Source organism: Cupressus sempervirens, chromosome 3 (assembly GCF_028749045.1).
Source record: "Cupressus sempervirens isolate cs-2001-9-10 chromosome 3, ASM2874904v1, whole genome shotgun sequence".
NCBI lineage: Eukaryota > Viridiplantae > Streptophyta > Pinopsida > Cupressales > Cupressaceae > Cupressus > Cupressus sempervirens.
In genome coordinates, this window is record NC_143120.1 from 614,094,086 (window position 1) to 614,108,058 (window position 13,973).

Consider the following 13,973-nt stretch of genomic DNA (forward strand, 5'->3'; position numbering starts at 1 on the left):
TTTTCAGAACTTTCAAAGATCAAAATATGCCTGAGGTTACTGCAAAAATGTCAAACAAAATGATTTGAAAAACTACTAGTTAGATTGGAAATAAAAACTATCAAAAAAATACAAAGGTCAATTGAAAGCTCCATCCATAACAGTGGCCATACCGTTAAAGTGCATTCAATCTTTTTAGTCTCTGATAGAAGTCGTGTTTCATCAATAAAGGGCAATTTTACAATACCCTGAAAATAAGAATAGAAACTGAATATTAGACTCAGCAAGTGTAATGGCACAAAGCTGTACTTACAGAAATATAACATTAATTTAGAACAGTAATATGCAGGTTTAAGAAGAGAGAATAAATTAAAATTCCAATACAAAACTCAGATATCAAAGGTACCTGCCAAGCAAAGCGTTTTCCATTCATATCTATCTCAAAATCTGTTACAAACAACAAGTGCGAATCATATTTTCGACTTCAGAAATGGTATCCCAGAAGGAGGCTTCTCTCAAATACATATTAGAAAATCTTACCAGTTGGGTAAAAGTCAATAATTGGTGAATTTGGATCTGTCATGAGAGACCTATACTGTTCAGGAAGTGCCTTTGCACTAAAACAAAGTAGAAAATAAGTAAATTAAGGCTGAAACCTTGCAAATACCAAAAAGTTATAAAAAAGAGTTTATACTTGTTTTTTAAGTCTAACCTTGAAGCAGGAAGTGTGCTCATAAGCTGATCCAATGGTTTGAATGGCCTCCCAGGGAAAAAGGTAATTTCCAAATTATCCAGACACTTCAGATCAGAAGCAAATGGAGCATAATGATAGGGATAAAACCTGGCCAAATAGTGAACAGTATTAAGTTGACTGATAATAAATCATATCATGACTGCTAATCAAAATAATTATGCTGCAATATGCATTGTAAGATCATTTTATAAAGAAGTGCAACAATTGGATGCCAAATAACTGCAAAACAAATATCTAAGCAGCGGGTTAAATAATCCATAAGATAGAAATATACAATTGTTGAAGTGGAAATTTGAAAACAAAAAACTAGCTGCATCTGGATGAGATTGAGAACATTTATTTATCTCAGCAGAATCTTGCTTTGCAGTTATTTTAGCTCTCATGCATCTTACCTTGGCTGGATGAAATGATGTACCTAACTGTAACTAAAAATGCTATAGGAATTCATCTACCTTTGACTCGAGAAATGAGGTTCATCCTTTTGTTGTCTAGTTCACATGTTATTTCTTGAATGGGAAATCCTTGCTAAACTTTTGATGTCCATTGTCAATAGAAGTGGGTTGACAGGGAAGCTTGAAGTAATTCCATCTTAAGGGTCCCCGTGTAAGCTTGCCTTACAATTAAATTGTCCAAGCCCTCTTAAGTTCCTTCTGACTTCACTTCCATTATAAATATTAATCCAGAAAAACCATGGATTATGCCACAAGATCTGATTATATATGTAATATGCCAGTCAGTTTGCGGTGAGAATCTTTAATCAAACAAAAACCACAAAATGGTTACAAAAATGTACAAAAATATTTTAGGATAACATCCCGAACCATTTGCATGCATTTTTTCGCTGGCAAAACTTATCATTTCAATTTGGCAAATCCAGTGACTACACTCTCTAATTATATAATCATTTAGGAAATTTAATTACTTTATTCACTTAAGCTAAACCAAGGTGCTCTTTCTCTATGTTACTTGGGGACGTATTTCTAGCCCTAAGCCTTGGGTTTCAGAAACTATCCCCGTTTTGAGGATTTGGGGACAGCCAGAAACATTTCCAGTCATCCCCACACAAGCAAGAAAATTGGAGAGAAACTTTGGAAAATGGTCAACGTGTTTCCAGTTGGCATTGGCCGTTCCAGGGACTGCATAGCTGTTTCCCATTTGTCCTAGGCACTGATTGGAGTTTCCAATTTTAAAATAAAATTTAATTGAAAAAACAATACTAAATCGTGATCTTTTGCTGTTTGCGGGTCTCGCGCATTGGAAATCATTAAAATAATAAAATATTTTATGTTTAACATATGTTGAAAGTTTACTTTTTGGAAGTCATTACAGACTTAGCGTCCAACTATGACTGAAAATTCAAACTTTTGTTCAACAAAACAGACCTGAAAATGACTATAAATTAAACTTCTATTTGATATTCATATTGCAGACCTAGAAATGACTATTGTTGGGTTGAGCAATACTGATATTGTTTCCAGCTTTGATAATTCTCTGATAGTAGCAATAATCATCCACAAATACATTGTTGTAGCTGATTATTGCCTAGACAAGATGGCCATTCCCTATCTAGGAAAGATTTGGCACAATAAATTCAATTCTCCTCCAAAACCCACAAGCATGGGCTCTAAAGTCTAAACATATCACCCATATATGGAAGATTGATTCTCTCATTTGATGTCATCTTATGTTCCTATTCTTAGATGATGATTTGACTTGATGCTATGTTCTATGCTGATTTAATGAATGGAGTTGATAATTTTAAATTATGTTGCTATGATGAATGTGAAAATGTTACGTAGTTCTGAAATTCATGAATATATTTGAATACTGTGCCAACAATGCATCCAAAACATGGAAAAAAATGTGTATTGTACTATTGATAACCCCAAAAAACTTCATTTTTCGGGATTTAAAAAAATTGTTCAGTGTGGTCTAAAAATTTTATGAAAATGTGTTGCCCCCAAAATCCCGCCAACTCATTTAATATATTTTGTAGCTGTATTTTGCATAAAAATTTAGTTTTCAGAAAAATTAAGTGTTCACAAGTTTTGCTGAGTAAGAAGTTTATGGCTTGCTGGGACCCTCCAGGTCTAAGTCTGTGAACATTTCCAGATGTAGGTATCACAAGTCCAAAAACAAGGACATCAAAGTGAGCAATGGCACTTCCATCAATCTTCACTTTATGGATAGGGATCAGGGCCCTAAGCAGTCTTATTAAATGCCATGAATCACAAACGGATCAATCATATTACCTATAACATGAACTTGGTCACCCTTAACAAATCTTACTAGTTCGAGATGCTCCTGATGAATTTTATTACTTGAAAGATGCTCAGATGTATTCTAGCCTACATGCCTATCTAGAGATGCTCCTGATGATTCTTTACTATTTCAAGATGCTCAAATGTATTCTAGCTTCTACAAACATATATGGGGAAAACATGTTAGTAGGCACATGTAACAATGATTAGATGCACTGTTGGTCAAGTTGATGCATTCTGATAACAGATCTAAATAGATTTCTTCCATGTCTCTTATTATACTATGTAGGTCGTTTTTTCCTTTTGTGTCAAACATCCTATACAATGGACAAGGTAAAAAGAGCCACATCAAAATCAAATAGTTTGAAACAGGCGTCATAAGTATTCACTAAAGGATAGAGGAGAGCCATCTTATACGTTATTTTGGCTGATGAAGGAGAAATAGCAACTTGGAAATTAATCCCAATCAAAGCAACCCTAACTACAAGCTAATGATGTATTTTTTTCTCTTTAGTGCCTGATGAACATAAATACATATAGACAGACGTTATATAAAGATATATGCATTTGAATCTTTTAACTTATATTTAAGTGCATGAGAAACAATGGAAACAACAATCACAATGACTATATTGTCTAAGTGAGCGATTTCATTGGGGATATTTGCCTAAAATCAAAATTATAATACCAAACTACAAAATGTGTCCCTATGAACCATAGCATAGACAAAAAAATCTGGCAGTACATAACTAAATGTGTCACTAAGGGCCAAAGCCCAGCACACAACATCCAAACCACAATAACATGCAAAGAAAGAAAAGACATAAAAAACATTTTTTTTATCAATTCATAAAGACCTTTAGTCAATCACAGAAAGCGGAAGTAAACTGCCCAAAGAAATCCCCCAAAAAGGAACCACCAATGACAAATGCAGGTGGATGCTGGGATGCCGGATGGCCATAGAGCTGACTGTCATACTCATATCTGCCACAACCACAACTATTTCCAAATCAACCATCCAATCCATCCAACTGGGGAATACTCTCTCCAAAAAGAGCGCCTTAGAAGGTCCATCAGGTACACCAAACCTCATCAATTGCCACATCAGCCCCTATCATCACCTCTGCCTCTTCCACCACAGCCCAATCCAGGATCAGCTCTTCCTCATCCATGGCAAAATTTGCTTCTACCACCTTATCCCTAACCAAAACCTGCTGTGGAAGGTAAACCAGCTGCACCAGATATAGCTTTTTCCTGTTAAAGAAATTAAAAACTCTGAGTTTATCTTATTCCATTCAACTAGGCCGTCCATTGTCATCGACTTCTAGAACATGTTTTACTTTGATAAAAATCTCCACCTCCACTCACATTCCTCCCGAATTTGAGTGTTTATGGAGATCCATCCAACTGTTAGGAAAAGCCAATAACAGTGTAATGTCCCTCTCAATCTGAATATATAAAGTAAATTTGAATTAATTATTTCATATTATGTGTTAAAAATATAAAGCTAATATTAAATAATTAAAAGTGACTTTATAAAGTAAATAATTGAAGTCATGTGTATTTCTAATTATAACTGCTGCATGGAAATGAGAAACTGAAATTTAATATTGTATTAATGATTAGGATATGTGCAAAATCATGCATTGGAGTTTAAATCTTTGACATGAGAGCTTTCTCATTATCTTTCTTGGAGTCAGGGCCGGGAAATTGCCATCTACGACAGTGAGAGATCTGTGCTAGTTGATCTGCAAGAAAACATTCTGGTTTTTCAGTCTCTGTATGCTTCTAGAATGCTTAGAGAATCACAGATAAGAAAATGGTACATTGGAATTAACATTTGGATAATGTTTGTATGTTTATTTGGAGTAGGATCAATATATCAGCATGTAGGGTTTATGTCAGATTTTCGGTATCTTTTGAAACACAGTATGAGTTGATACAAGGTGTTGGTTTAACTGTCAAAAGGGTAAAGTTTTAGAGACTAGTGGAGCTGACCAGTAAGACCAGTTATATTATGGTTGTCATTGATGTCAAGCAAGCGTTGAAGTATAAACCAGTATAAGAAAGGAAACTGGTGAGGCAAGAAAGGATACTAGTGTGTTCCAATCAGAGGACAGGACTGAAGTATGGTGATAATGGACAAGTGAAGATGAGTGATCTTCACAATCACACTTAGACAAAGTAGGCTAAGTGAAATTCAACATCAAGCAGAAGTGAAGACAAGTGGACAGTAAACAGAGACTGGTTGTCAAGCAGACAAGATGATGAGTCATCAGGGTCAAAGGACAAAGGCAAGGATCACATGACTAGACACATCACAAAGCAGGTCTAATTCATCTGACACCTTGGAGAATGGAGAGGTAGCTATCAAATCAAGCTCCAACCCAAAGATAGGCAGGAGAATTCAAATTGGAATTCTTCCCAGCAAGCAGACATGAGTCACAAGATACCTGTGACTTGCTATATTTGGACAATACACCTGACACATGCAATCTGCAAGAACGGCGCATGATAGAGATTGGAGAACACGCATAACAGAGGGAGGAGAATTTGAATTTTGAATTCTTGGATTCTTGGATTAGGGATTGAAGGTGACTGAGTAAGAACCGTATAAAGTTGTTCATTTTTTAATGAACAAGTTGGATTGCACATTTGAGAAGCTAGAGTGCCAAAGTGCTAGGCAATTGCAATCACAGAGGAAAAGAAGGGAAAGGTAGCTATCTTTCACAGGTCAATCTTCCTAGTGTTCTATTGCAATTACAACAACAAATCCCATTGTGAGTGGACTCTAGCAAGTCTTTGGTATTAAATATCTTACTTAGGTAACACATTCACTTGTGTTCTAAGTCCTCTAACCAGGTAAAGACTCTAACAGGTCTCTCTCAAATCCCTTAACCAGGTGGCACCTGACAGTGTTTGTTGTAATCATCTAACAAGGATAAGCTCTTGACTGGGCACACTCTAGAAGGGTGCAAATTTAGGCATTGCCTCACATTGTGGTTTTCACCCAAATCAGGTTGCAAATTTCTTAGGCATCACCTCACACCATGGTTTTAACCCAAATTGGGTTTCCACAAGATATATTGGTGTTATGTGTGTATGCCTTCCGGTCTTGCATGTCATATTACTTATCTGATGAATGTTTTGGAGATTGATGAGATTATCAAGGACATGAGAAAGGTAAAATTTTTAAATGAAAGCTATGTTCCCCGGGGATGCATCCCCCCCAGAAAAGCCAGTGTTTCGAGGACGGGAGCTTCCCCGTCCCAGGGACTTCATTGGGGACTTGCATCCATCCCCAATTTTTTAACAAAAAATAAACAAAAATGTCACTTTTGTCGTCCCCGTTTGCCAATCCCGCCGTCCCCAAAATAGGCAAAAAAAATTGCCATGTCAAAAGCCCATCCCACTGTCCCCTGTCGTCCCCATCCCAAAAACTAGGGGGAACATAGATTGAAAGGTAAAGGTAGAGTGAAGATTTATGCTAAGGCATTAAAAGATGTAAAGGGTGCTAAAGTCGCCATCAATGCCAAGGGGGAGATTGTTGGCATAACTGTCAAAAGGGTAAAGTTTTAGAGATCGGTGGAGCTTACCAGTAAGATCAATTATATTATGGTTGTCATTGATTTCAAGGAAGTGTTGAAGTATCAACCGGTATAAGAAAGAAAACCAATGAGACAAGAAAGGACACTAGTGCATCCCAGTCAGAGAAGGACAACACTAAAGTATGGTAATAATGGACAGGAGAAGATGTGAGATCATCACAATCACACTTAGACAAAGTAGGCTAAGTGAAAGTTGACATCAAGCAGAAGTCAGGACATGTGGATAGGAAGCCGAGACTAGTTGTTAAGAAGACAGGATGAGGATTCATCGAGGTCAAAAGACAGAAGCAAGGAACATGTTGTAAAAGTTGAGAAATACAACTTCAAAAAACCCAAAGAACACCTGCATGTAAGAACCTGCCATAGAGAAGTCGAGAGAAGAAAAAGGCAAGAGCTTGTGCTCTGAAAATATTGAAGATATATTATTAGACTAAAAGAATAAGAAAATATACAATGGATCAATCCTTATAAAAGGATATCAAAACCCAAAAGGGAAACCCTAAGAGGTAAATATTTTATAATTAACATAATTATTAAATAACTAATGCATGAAAGGGAAATCTTAAGAAGGAAGTAAAGTCAATTTAATTAGTATAATTAAATTAATACTTTACTCTAACACCGGCCCTTAAGATGAGCAACAATGCAAGAAAGATAGCAAAAGAGCTACAATGCTGAAAGCAAACTTGGGTACCAGAAACATGGCCTAATGAGGTACCCAATCACAACCAAATCTTCGTAAAGCAAAGAAATAAAGAAAACTACATGCGAAAAAGTCTACTCCAAAAAGAGTTGAAAAGAATGTACAAATGATGTCTCAAGAGATTCTCTCAAAACCATAAGTACAATGAACCCCCCCACAATAGAGGCTCAAGACTCCATAGCCCCCTGTAGAATGGTACAGCTCCTATGTCGGTGATCACACCAATGAGACTCTGATCTAAAAGAAATGAAGGTAGTGGACAGAGAAGATGAAACCCCTGAATGTGAGGTGACATTGGAAATCCTAGCAGATGCTCTAATGAGAATACATGAGAATCTTGCAATGGAATCTCCAATGGAGGAGGGATAACAAGTGTGCTAAATCTGTCATCTGAGAGGAGATGAATGTCCTCTGATATATCCTTAACAATTGCACTAGGTGGCTGGATGAATAGAGTTGTAGTGTTAGGCAATGTTGAAGAGTAATTCCATGCAACAAATGGAATATGAACAAGAGGTGGACATGTAGAAATCGCAACACCGGTCTCAAGAACAACACGTAAGTTCAAGTAACCCTATTTCACCTCAATAGACTCATGTGAAGAAAGAGGGTGATTCTCCGATAATGGAGATGGTGGACCAAAATGGGAGAAAGAGTACAAACGGGAAGAATGATAAACAATCCCTATAGCAACAATATTGTTTGTCTCACTATCTCTGATGTACACTGAATCTCATGTGAACTCAACTATCTTCCCTGTCCCACTGTGAGTAATCTAATAAATAGAGAGAAGGTTAGAGGACAAAGATGGAACATAGTACATCATGGAAAGCACCATCATTAATGTCTATAGAACCTTTCTCACATAGAGTCAAAACAATGTTGTTCCCCAACAAAACGTGTGGAGTAGGAGATGTCTCAAAAGAAGAGAACAAATCTTGAGAAGATACCATATCGTGTGAAGCACCTGAATCCAATAGCCATCTAGAAGAATGATGAGTAGTCATTGTCGTTGCATATAATGCATTACCCTTTCTTGTGGCTTGCCTATCTGTCTGAAATGACGATGAAGAAGACCTATGAGAAGTAGAATAAGGAATATCAATGTTGCTCTTGCAAATCCATCTATCTTCTACTCATAAAAACGTGACTCATCACGATTGGGCTTTTGACTATAAGCACATTTTAATCTTTTTGTCTTTTATTTTTCTCCTTTAAGAGAAGGTGGGCTTGAGGAGAGCTAAGTACTAGAATCCTTCTGAGGTTCTATAGATTGTGACTTTTGTTTCTTCTCCTTTCCTGAAGATTGTTACCAATGCTTGATTCTTTGATCCTATGAGAGAATCCAACCAAGAGAGCTTAGCTTGCTCTCAAGTCAAACGATCACAAAAAACCTCAAAGGATGGCATGGTAAATCGAAGACCCAAAGCATCCATGGTAGAATAAAAGGTAGAAGAAAAAATCTAAAAGTTCCCACAAAGTTTAGAAAGAATAAGGTAAATGCTTAAATCTGAAAGTTCCCACAAAGTTCCCAAAAGTGTGAAAAATCATGAAAAGTTGAAATATTTGGGAAATTCGAGAAAAATCCCAAATTTGAAAAATATGAAAAGAAATCAATTGAAATCAAAAAAGTAAAAGAATGGAACATTTTTCATAGATGGAAAAGTTGAAAAAAAAACGATTTTCTTTCAAGAAGATTTGTTTTCGATTTACATGGGAAATTAGATATTAATTTTATTGATATTTAATTTGGTTATTTTAAAGAACAATCCAAAAAAAAATATTGGAGAACAAGTTGCAAAGAAATTTGATTTTTTGCTTTAAAGCATGGAAATTAATTAAATATTGATTTTAATTCATATTTAATTAATTAAAAATCAAAATAAAAATGGGATAAATGAAGACTTAGCTTCATCCTAAAGTTCTAAAAGCATCAATAATGGAAACTTTTGAAAACAAGCAGATAAAGAGACAAGTGGCACAAAAAAATGGAAATCTTGGTGGTTAAGTAAAGTAACTGCCTAATTTTAGCCTACAGCTTTGAAGGCAGCTTTTTTGAAGGACAATTTAAATTAGAAACCCTTTCATTCATTCCTTCTCACAAAGAAATTTGACGAGCAAATTGAGAATAGGAGTTGTTGTGGGGTTTTCACACCATCGCCCCATTGCAAATGGGGCCCCTCCTTTGTCTCTTGGTCTTGTCCTTTTGGCTTTAGTCCTTGGTAGTATTGGGCTTGGTCTTTTAAGGTCCCCTCTTTCAAATGAGAATTGGTAAAATTGGCCAAATCTGGAAAGTGTTGTCCATGTGGCTCTGAGAATGGAAATTGTTTGGTTGTTTGAGAATTGAATGTCTTGACATACTATTTTTAGCTTGTCTATTTTTAGTAAGTCTCACTGCCTCCCAAATTGACCTTGTTTTGACTTTGGAACAACTTACTATTTTTAGAAAATCTATTTTTAGTAAATTTCATTGCCTCTCTGTTTGACCCTGTTTTGACTTTGGGACAGCTTACTATTTTAAAATTTTTAGAAAGTCTAATTTTGGTAGGTCTATTTCGGCAACCAGTGAGCTCTGGTTAATAAAGAGCCAAAAGGGTACCTATTTATATATCCAAAAGAATGAGCAAGCATGACAGTCAATCAAAAAAATGGTTAAGTCTAGAATCACCCTTGAAATATCCAAAAGTGGAAAGGCATGAAAACATCAAGAAGAATGGTTGTTGCGGGATTCTTCCATCATGGACAAAATCCATGATCACTCAAAAAATCTTGCCATGGAGACAAATGGTTGTTGCAGAATTCTTCCATCATGGACAAAATCCATGATCGCTCAAAAAATTCTGCCATGGAGAAAAATGGTTGTTGCGGAATGCTTCTATCACAAACAATATCCATGATCACTCAAAAAATCCTGCCATGGAGAAAAATGGTTGTTGCGGAATTCTTCCGTCATAGACAAAATCCATGATCACTCAAAAAATCCTGCCTTGGAGAAAAAATAGTTGTTGCGGAATTCTTCTATCATGGACAAAATCCATGACCACTCAAAAAATCCTGCCATGGAGAAAAATGGTTGTTGCGGAATTCTTCCGTCATGGACCAAATCCACAATCTCTCATAAAATCCCACCTTGGAGAAAAATGGCTGCTACAAAATTCTTCCATCATGGACAAAATCCATGAACACTCAAGATTTCCGCCTACAAGATGTTAAGAGTAAATAATTAATTATTTATTCTATTACTTAAGCTTACTTAGGTTAATGCATTTATTTAATATTTAGTATTTAGTTGTTGTAGTGGTTAGTTGTTGACAACACGAGAGTTTGTTCCCTTCTAGCATGTTCCACCTTTTTGTGGATGCTTAGTTGTCAAACTTATCTTCTACCACTTTCCAGCTTGTTCTACAAGCTTCCATAAGGCCTTTATATTCTGACTCTCTCTTTGTATTTTCTCAACTCATAACTCATTCCATTTTCATTGTTTTTGCAATATGTTCTCTCTCATGTCCATTTAGGGTTTTTCCAAGCTCCACCTCTTCCTCCTTGGTTTCCCTTCGATAGGTTATTTGCATGCAGGTGATCTTGGTAAGCTGTGGAGTTGGATTTCATCAACTCCTACATGGTATTAGAGCCTCCCTGCTGCTACTTCATTGAAGGATTTTCGAACCCGCAATTCGAAGACACAAACCCTAGTTTAATTGTGCTTTTTTTTTCAAATCGGGGGGAGAGCGTTTTTCCGGAGCATCTTGGGCCCAAACGGACGCCACCATTGGATTCAAAAGGCACTTTCCAGTCAGGATCCAAATAAAAAATTTCGATTTTGGAGACAACGCTCCAGGAGGCCAAAAAAAATTAGTTTGGGGGGCTTCCGTACGGTCGTACAGATGATCAGCATCAAAAAATAAAAAATATATATATAAAAGGCGGGCACCACCACCGTGCCACCAGCACGGGGCTCGCAGCGGCTGCAACCAGCAGCGCCACCCCAAGCTCCACCTCAGCCAGCGCTCTGCCTGAGCGCCTCCTCCTCCAGGCTGCGCCTCCCTATATTTCAGCTCCGCCGGTGGTTACCTCCAGTTCTAGCCGCCTCCGCTCCTATCCGCCGCTCCTGCGCTCGTCCTCCGCCCTATACAGTCAGCTACACACTCAACCGTGTACATAGATCTTGCAGCACAGTCAATGCGTTAAAGGTTGACAAGTGGCACCTGCCACGTCAACCGTTGGCCCTCTCTTTTTTCTTTTTCTTTTGCTGCGACGGCTGAGAAGCCGTCAAATTTTTCCTAGTGAAATGCTGACGTCAACACTGCATCATCAGCCTCTTGCACCTCTCCAAAGGTCATTTTGGACCTACTCGTGGTTTTTTGGCCATAACTTGAGCATACGGAGGTATTTTTCTGATCTGAAAGAAGCGCCGAGAAGCTGGTTCCAAGACGGAGACATTGGTGTAAGTATTTTCAAGTTTTGATGCAGTTTTGTTACCCATTTTTTCAATTGAAGTCCGAAATTCTGTTTTTTTACTCCGACATGCATATCTTTTGCGTCCCATGTCATTTTTTGAAAATGTTATATTTTTGGAAAGTTGGTTTTGTCACTTTTTCATAAATGTGGACTTTTTCCTTAGATTCTGGCCCATGCTCTTTCTATCATGTTTTTGGCGTTTTTGCTCTATGGTGGATATTTTGGGTGTTTCAGGTCCAAGGATCATTTTCCTGGCATGTTTCTTTTGTTTTGAGCTATCCTATCTTTTGTGTCAACTTTTTTCCTTTTCTGATCATTGTAGACATCATTTGTAAGCTCTTTTGTATACCCACTGAGATAAAGGGCCACTCTTGCATTTCAGGTTCATGAATGTTGTTTTTTGAGACAGTTGTACTTGCACTATTTTTATAAAGCACCATGGGGGGATAAATGTTGCCCTTTTTTTGGTTTTCTTCCTTTGTCAAGTGAGTGTCCTTTCCACAAGATTAGCCCCATGCACGTCGGTGTGACGGTGTCTTTATAAGTGTTTGTACCTCTTCCTCTCTCGTGGTTCTTGGTTCTATCTGCAGGGGATTTTGGCCCACCTTCTCAGTTGCCTATCATCTCACCCTGTCTGCATTAAGGGAGGGTTATGTTGTTCTAATGCATCCTTGGTTCGATGTTTTGATAGTGTGAGCTATGTATTCAGTGGTTGATCCTATATACGAGGCGATTGCAATGGCTGGCTACCTATGCATTTCGATGAGATGATTCATCTACCATATAGACATGCTCGATTCGTGCCTTCTTCTTCCATAGAGGTTCTTTAGATCAGCAGTTTTTTTCAAATGGCAAATTTTGCAGCTTCTTCATGCTTCAATGATGCTCTTCATTATCACTCTTTGTTCCTATTTTATGGGGACATTCCCCTAGTTGGAGGCTTCTTCAATACTTCACTAGGTTAACTCTTTTTGGGAGAGGGTTTTTCCCACATGGTTTTCTCTCTTTCCCTATTTTCAAAGGTTGCATCTCTTTGCATTGTACATGGGTACCTAACATGGCCTTGTTGTCGGGACCCATTCTACATTTTCATCTTAGTTTTGTGAGCTTAAGACATTCCCCTAAGTTGCCCTTAAGGGGGAGTGTTAGAGTAAATAATTAATTATTTATTAATTATTTATTCTATTACTTAAGCTTACTTAGGTTAATACATTTATTTAATATTTAGTATTTAGTTGTTGACAACACGGGAGTTTGTTCCCTTCTAGCATGTTCCACCTTTTTGTGAATGCTTAGTTGTCAACCTTATCTTCTACCACTTTCCAACTTGTTCTACAAGCTTCCATGAGGCCTTTATGTTCGGGCTCTCTCTTTGTCTTTTCTCAACTCATAACTCATTCCATTTTCATTATAAATATATTTTCATTGTTTTTGCAATATGTTCTCTCTCATGTCCGTTTAGGGTTTTCCAAGCTCCACATCTTCCTTCTTGGTTTCCCTTCGACAAGTTATTTGCATGCAAGTGATCTTGGCGAGCTGTGGAGTTAGATTTCATCAACTCCTACACAAGAAAATTATAAATCTTGGAAAAAGTGGCTCAGTGTTGGAAATTCCTCCTTCGTGGAAGAAAAAGTTCTAAGTGTTGAAAATTTGTCCTTCATGGAAGAAAAAATGGCTAAGTCTTGGAAATTCCGCCTTCATGGAAGAAAAAATCCTAAGTGTTGGAAACTTTCTCCTTCATGGATGAAAATTCTAAGTGTTGGAAATTTGTCCTTCATGGAAGAATAAATGGCTAAGTGTTCGAAATTCCTCCTTCACGGAAGAAAAAATTCTAAGTGTTGGAAACTTTCTCCTTCATGGAAGAAAAATAACAAGTGTTGGAAGTTTATCTTTCGTGAAAGAAAAAATGGCTAAGTGTTGGAAACTTTCTCCTCCATGGAAGGAAAAATGGCCAAGTTTCAAAAAAATTTGCCTTCGTGGAAGAGAAATGGCTAAGTGTTTGAAATTTCTCCTTCATGAAAAATGAAGAAGGATTAACTGTTAGAAATTTTTCCTCCAGATGTCAAAATTCACTCTCTTCAACTGTGCACCCAAGATTGGAAAAATGATTATTGATGATAAACAAAAAGGGAGAATTGTTCAAAAATGTAAGAAAAGACGTAACAGTGAATTTAAAGCATTTGAAGAGAAAGGAGGAGAAAGGCTCTAGT

General features: G+C 37.1%; 1 protein-coding gene across 1 annotated transcript in view; it reads right to left on the minus strand.

Moving 5' to 3' along the window:
• LOC149568170 (5'-3' exoribonuclease 4-like) overlaps positions 1-13,973 on the minus strand; it is an 86,427-nt gene that overhangs the window by 16,481 nt on the left and 55,973 nt on the right. Inside the window, exons 14-17 of the mRNA XM_089821176.1 lie at positions 692-820; positions 520-596; positions 386-426; positions 153-227 (exon numbers count right to left, since the gene is read on the minus strand). Of these exons, the coding sequence (XP_089677302.1) occupies positions 153-227; positions 386-426; positions 520-596; positions 692-820 (322 nt within the window). The remainder of the gene's footprint in view (positions 1-152; positions 228-385; positions 427-519; positions 597-691; positions 821-13,973) is intronic.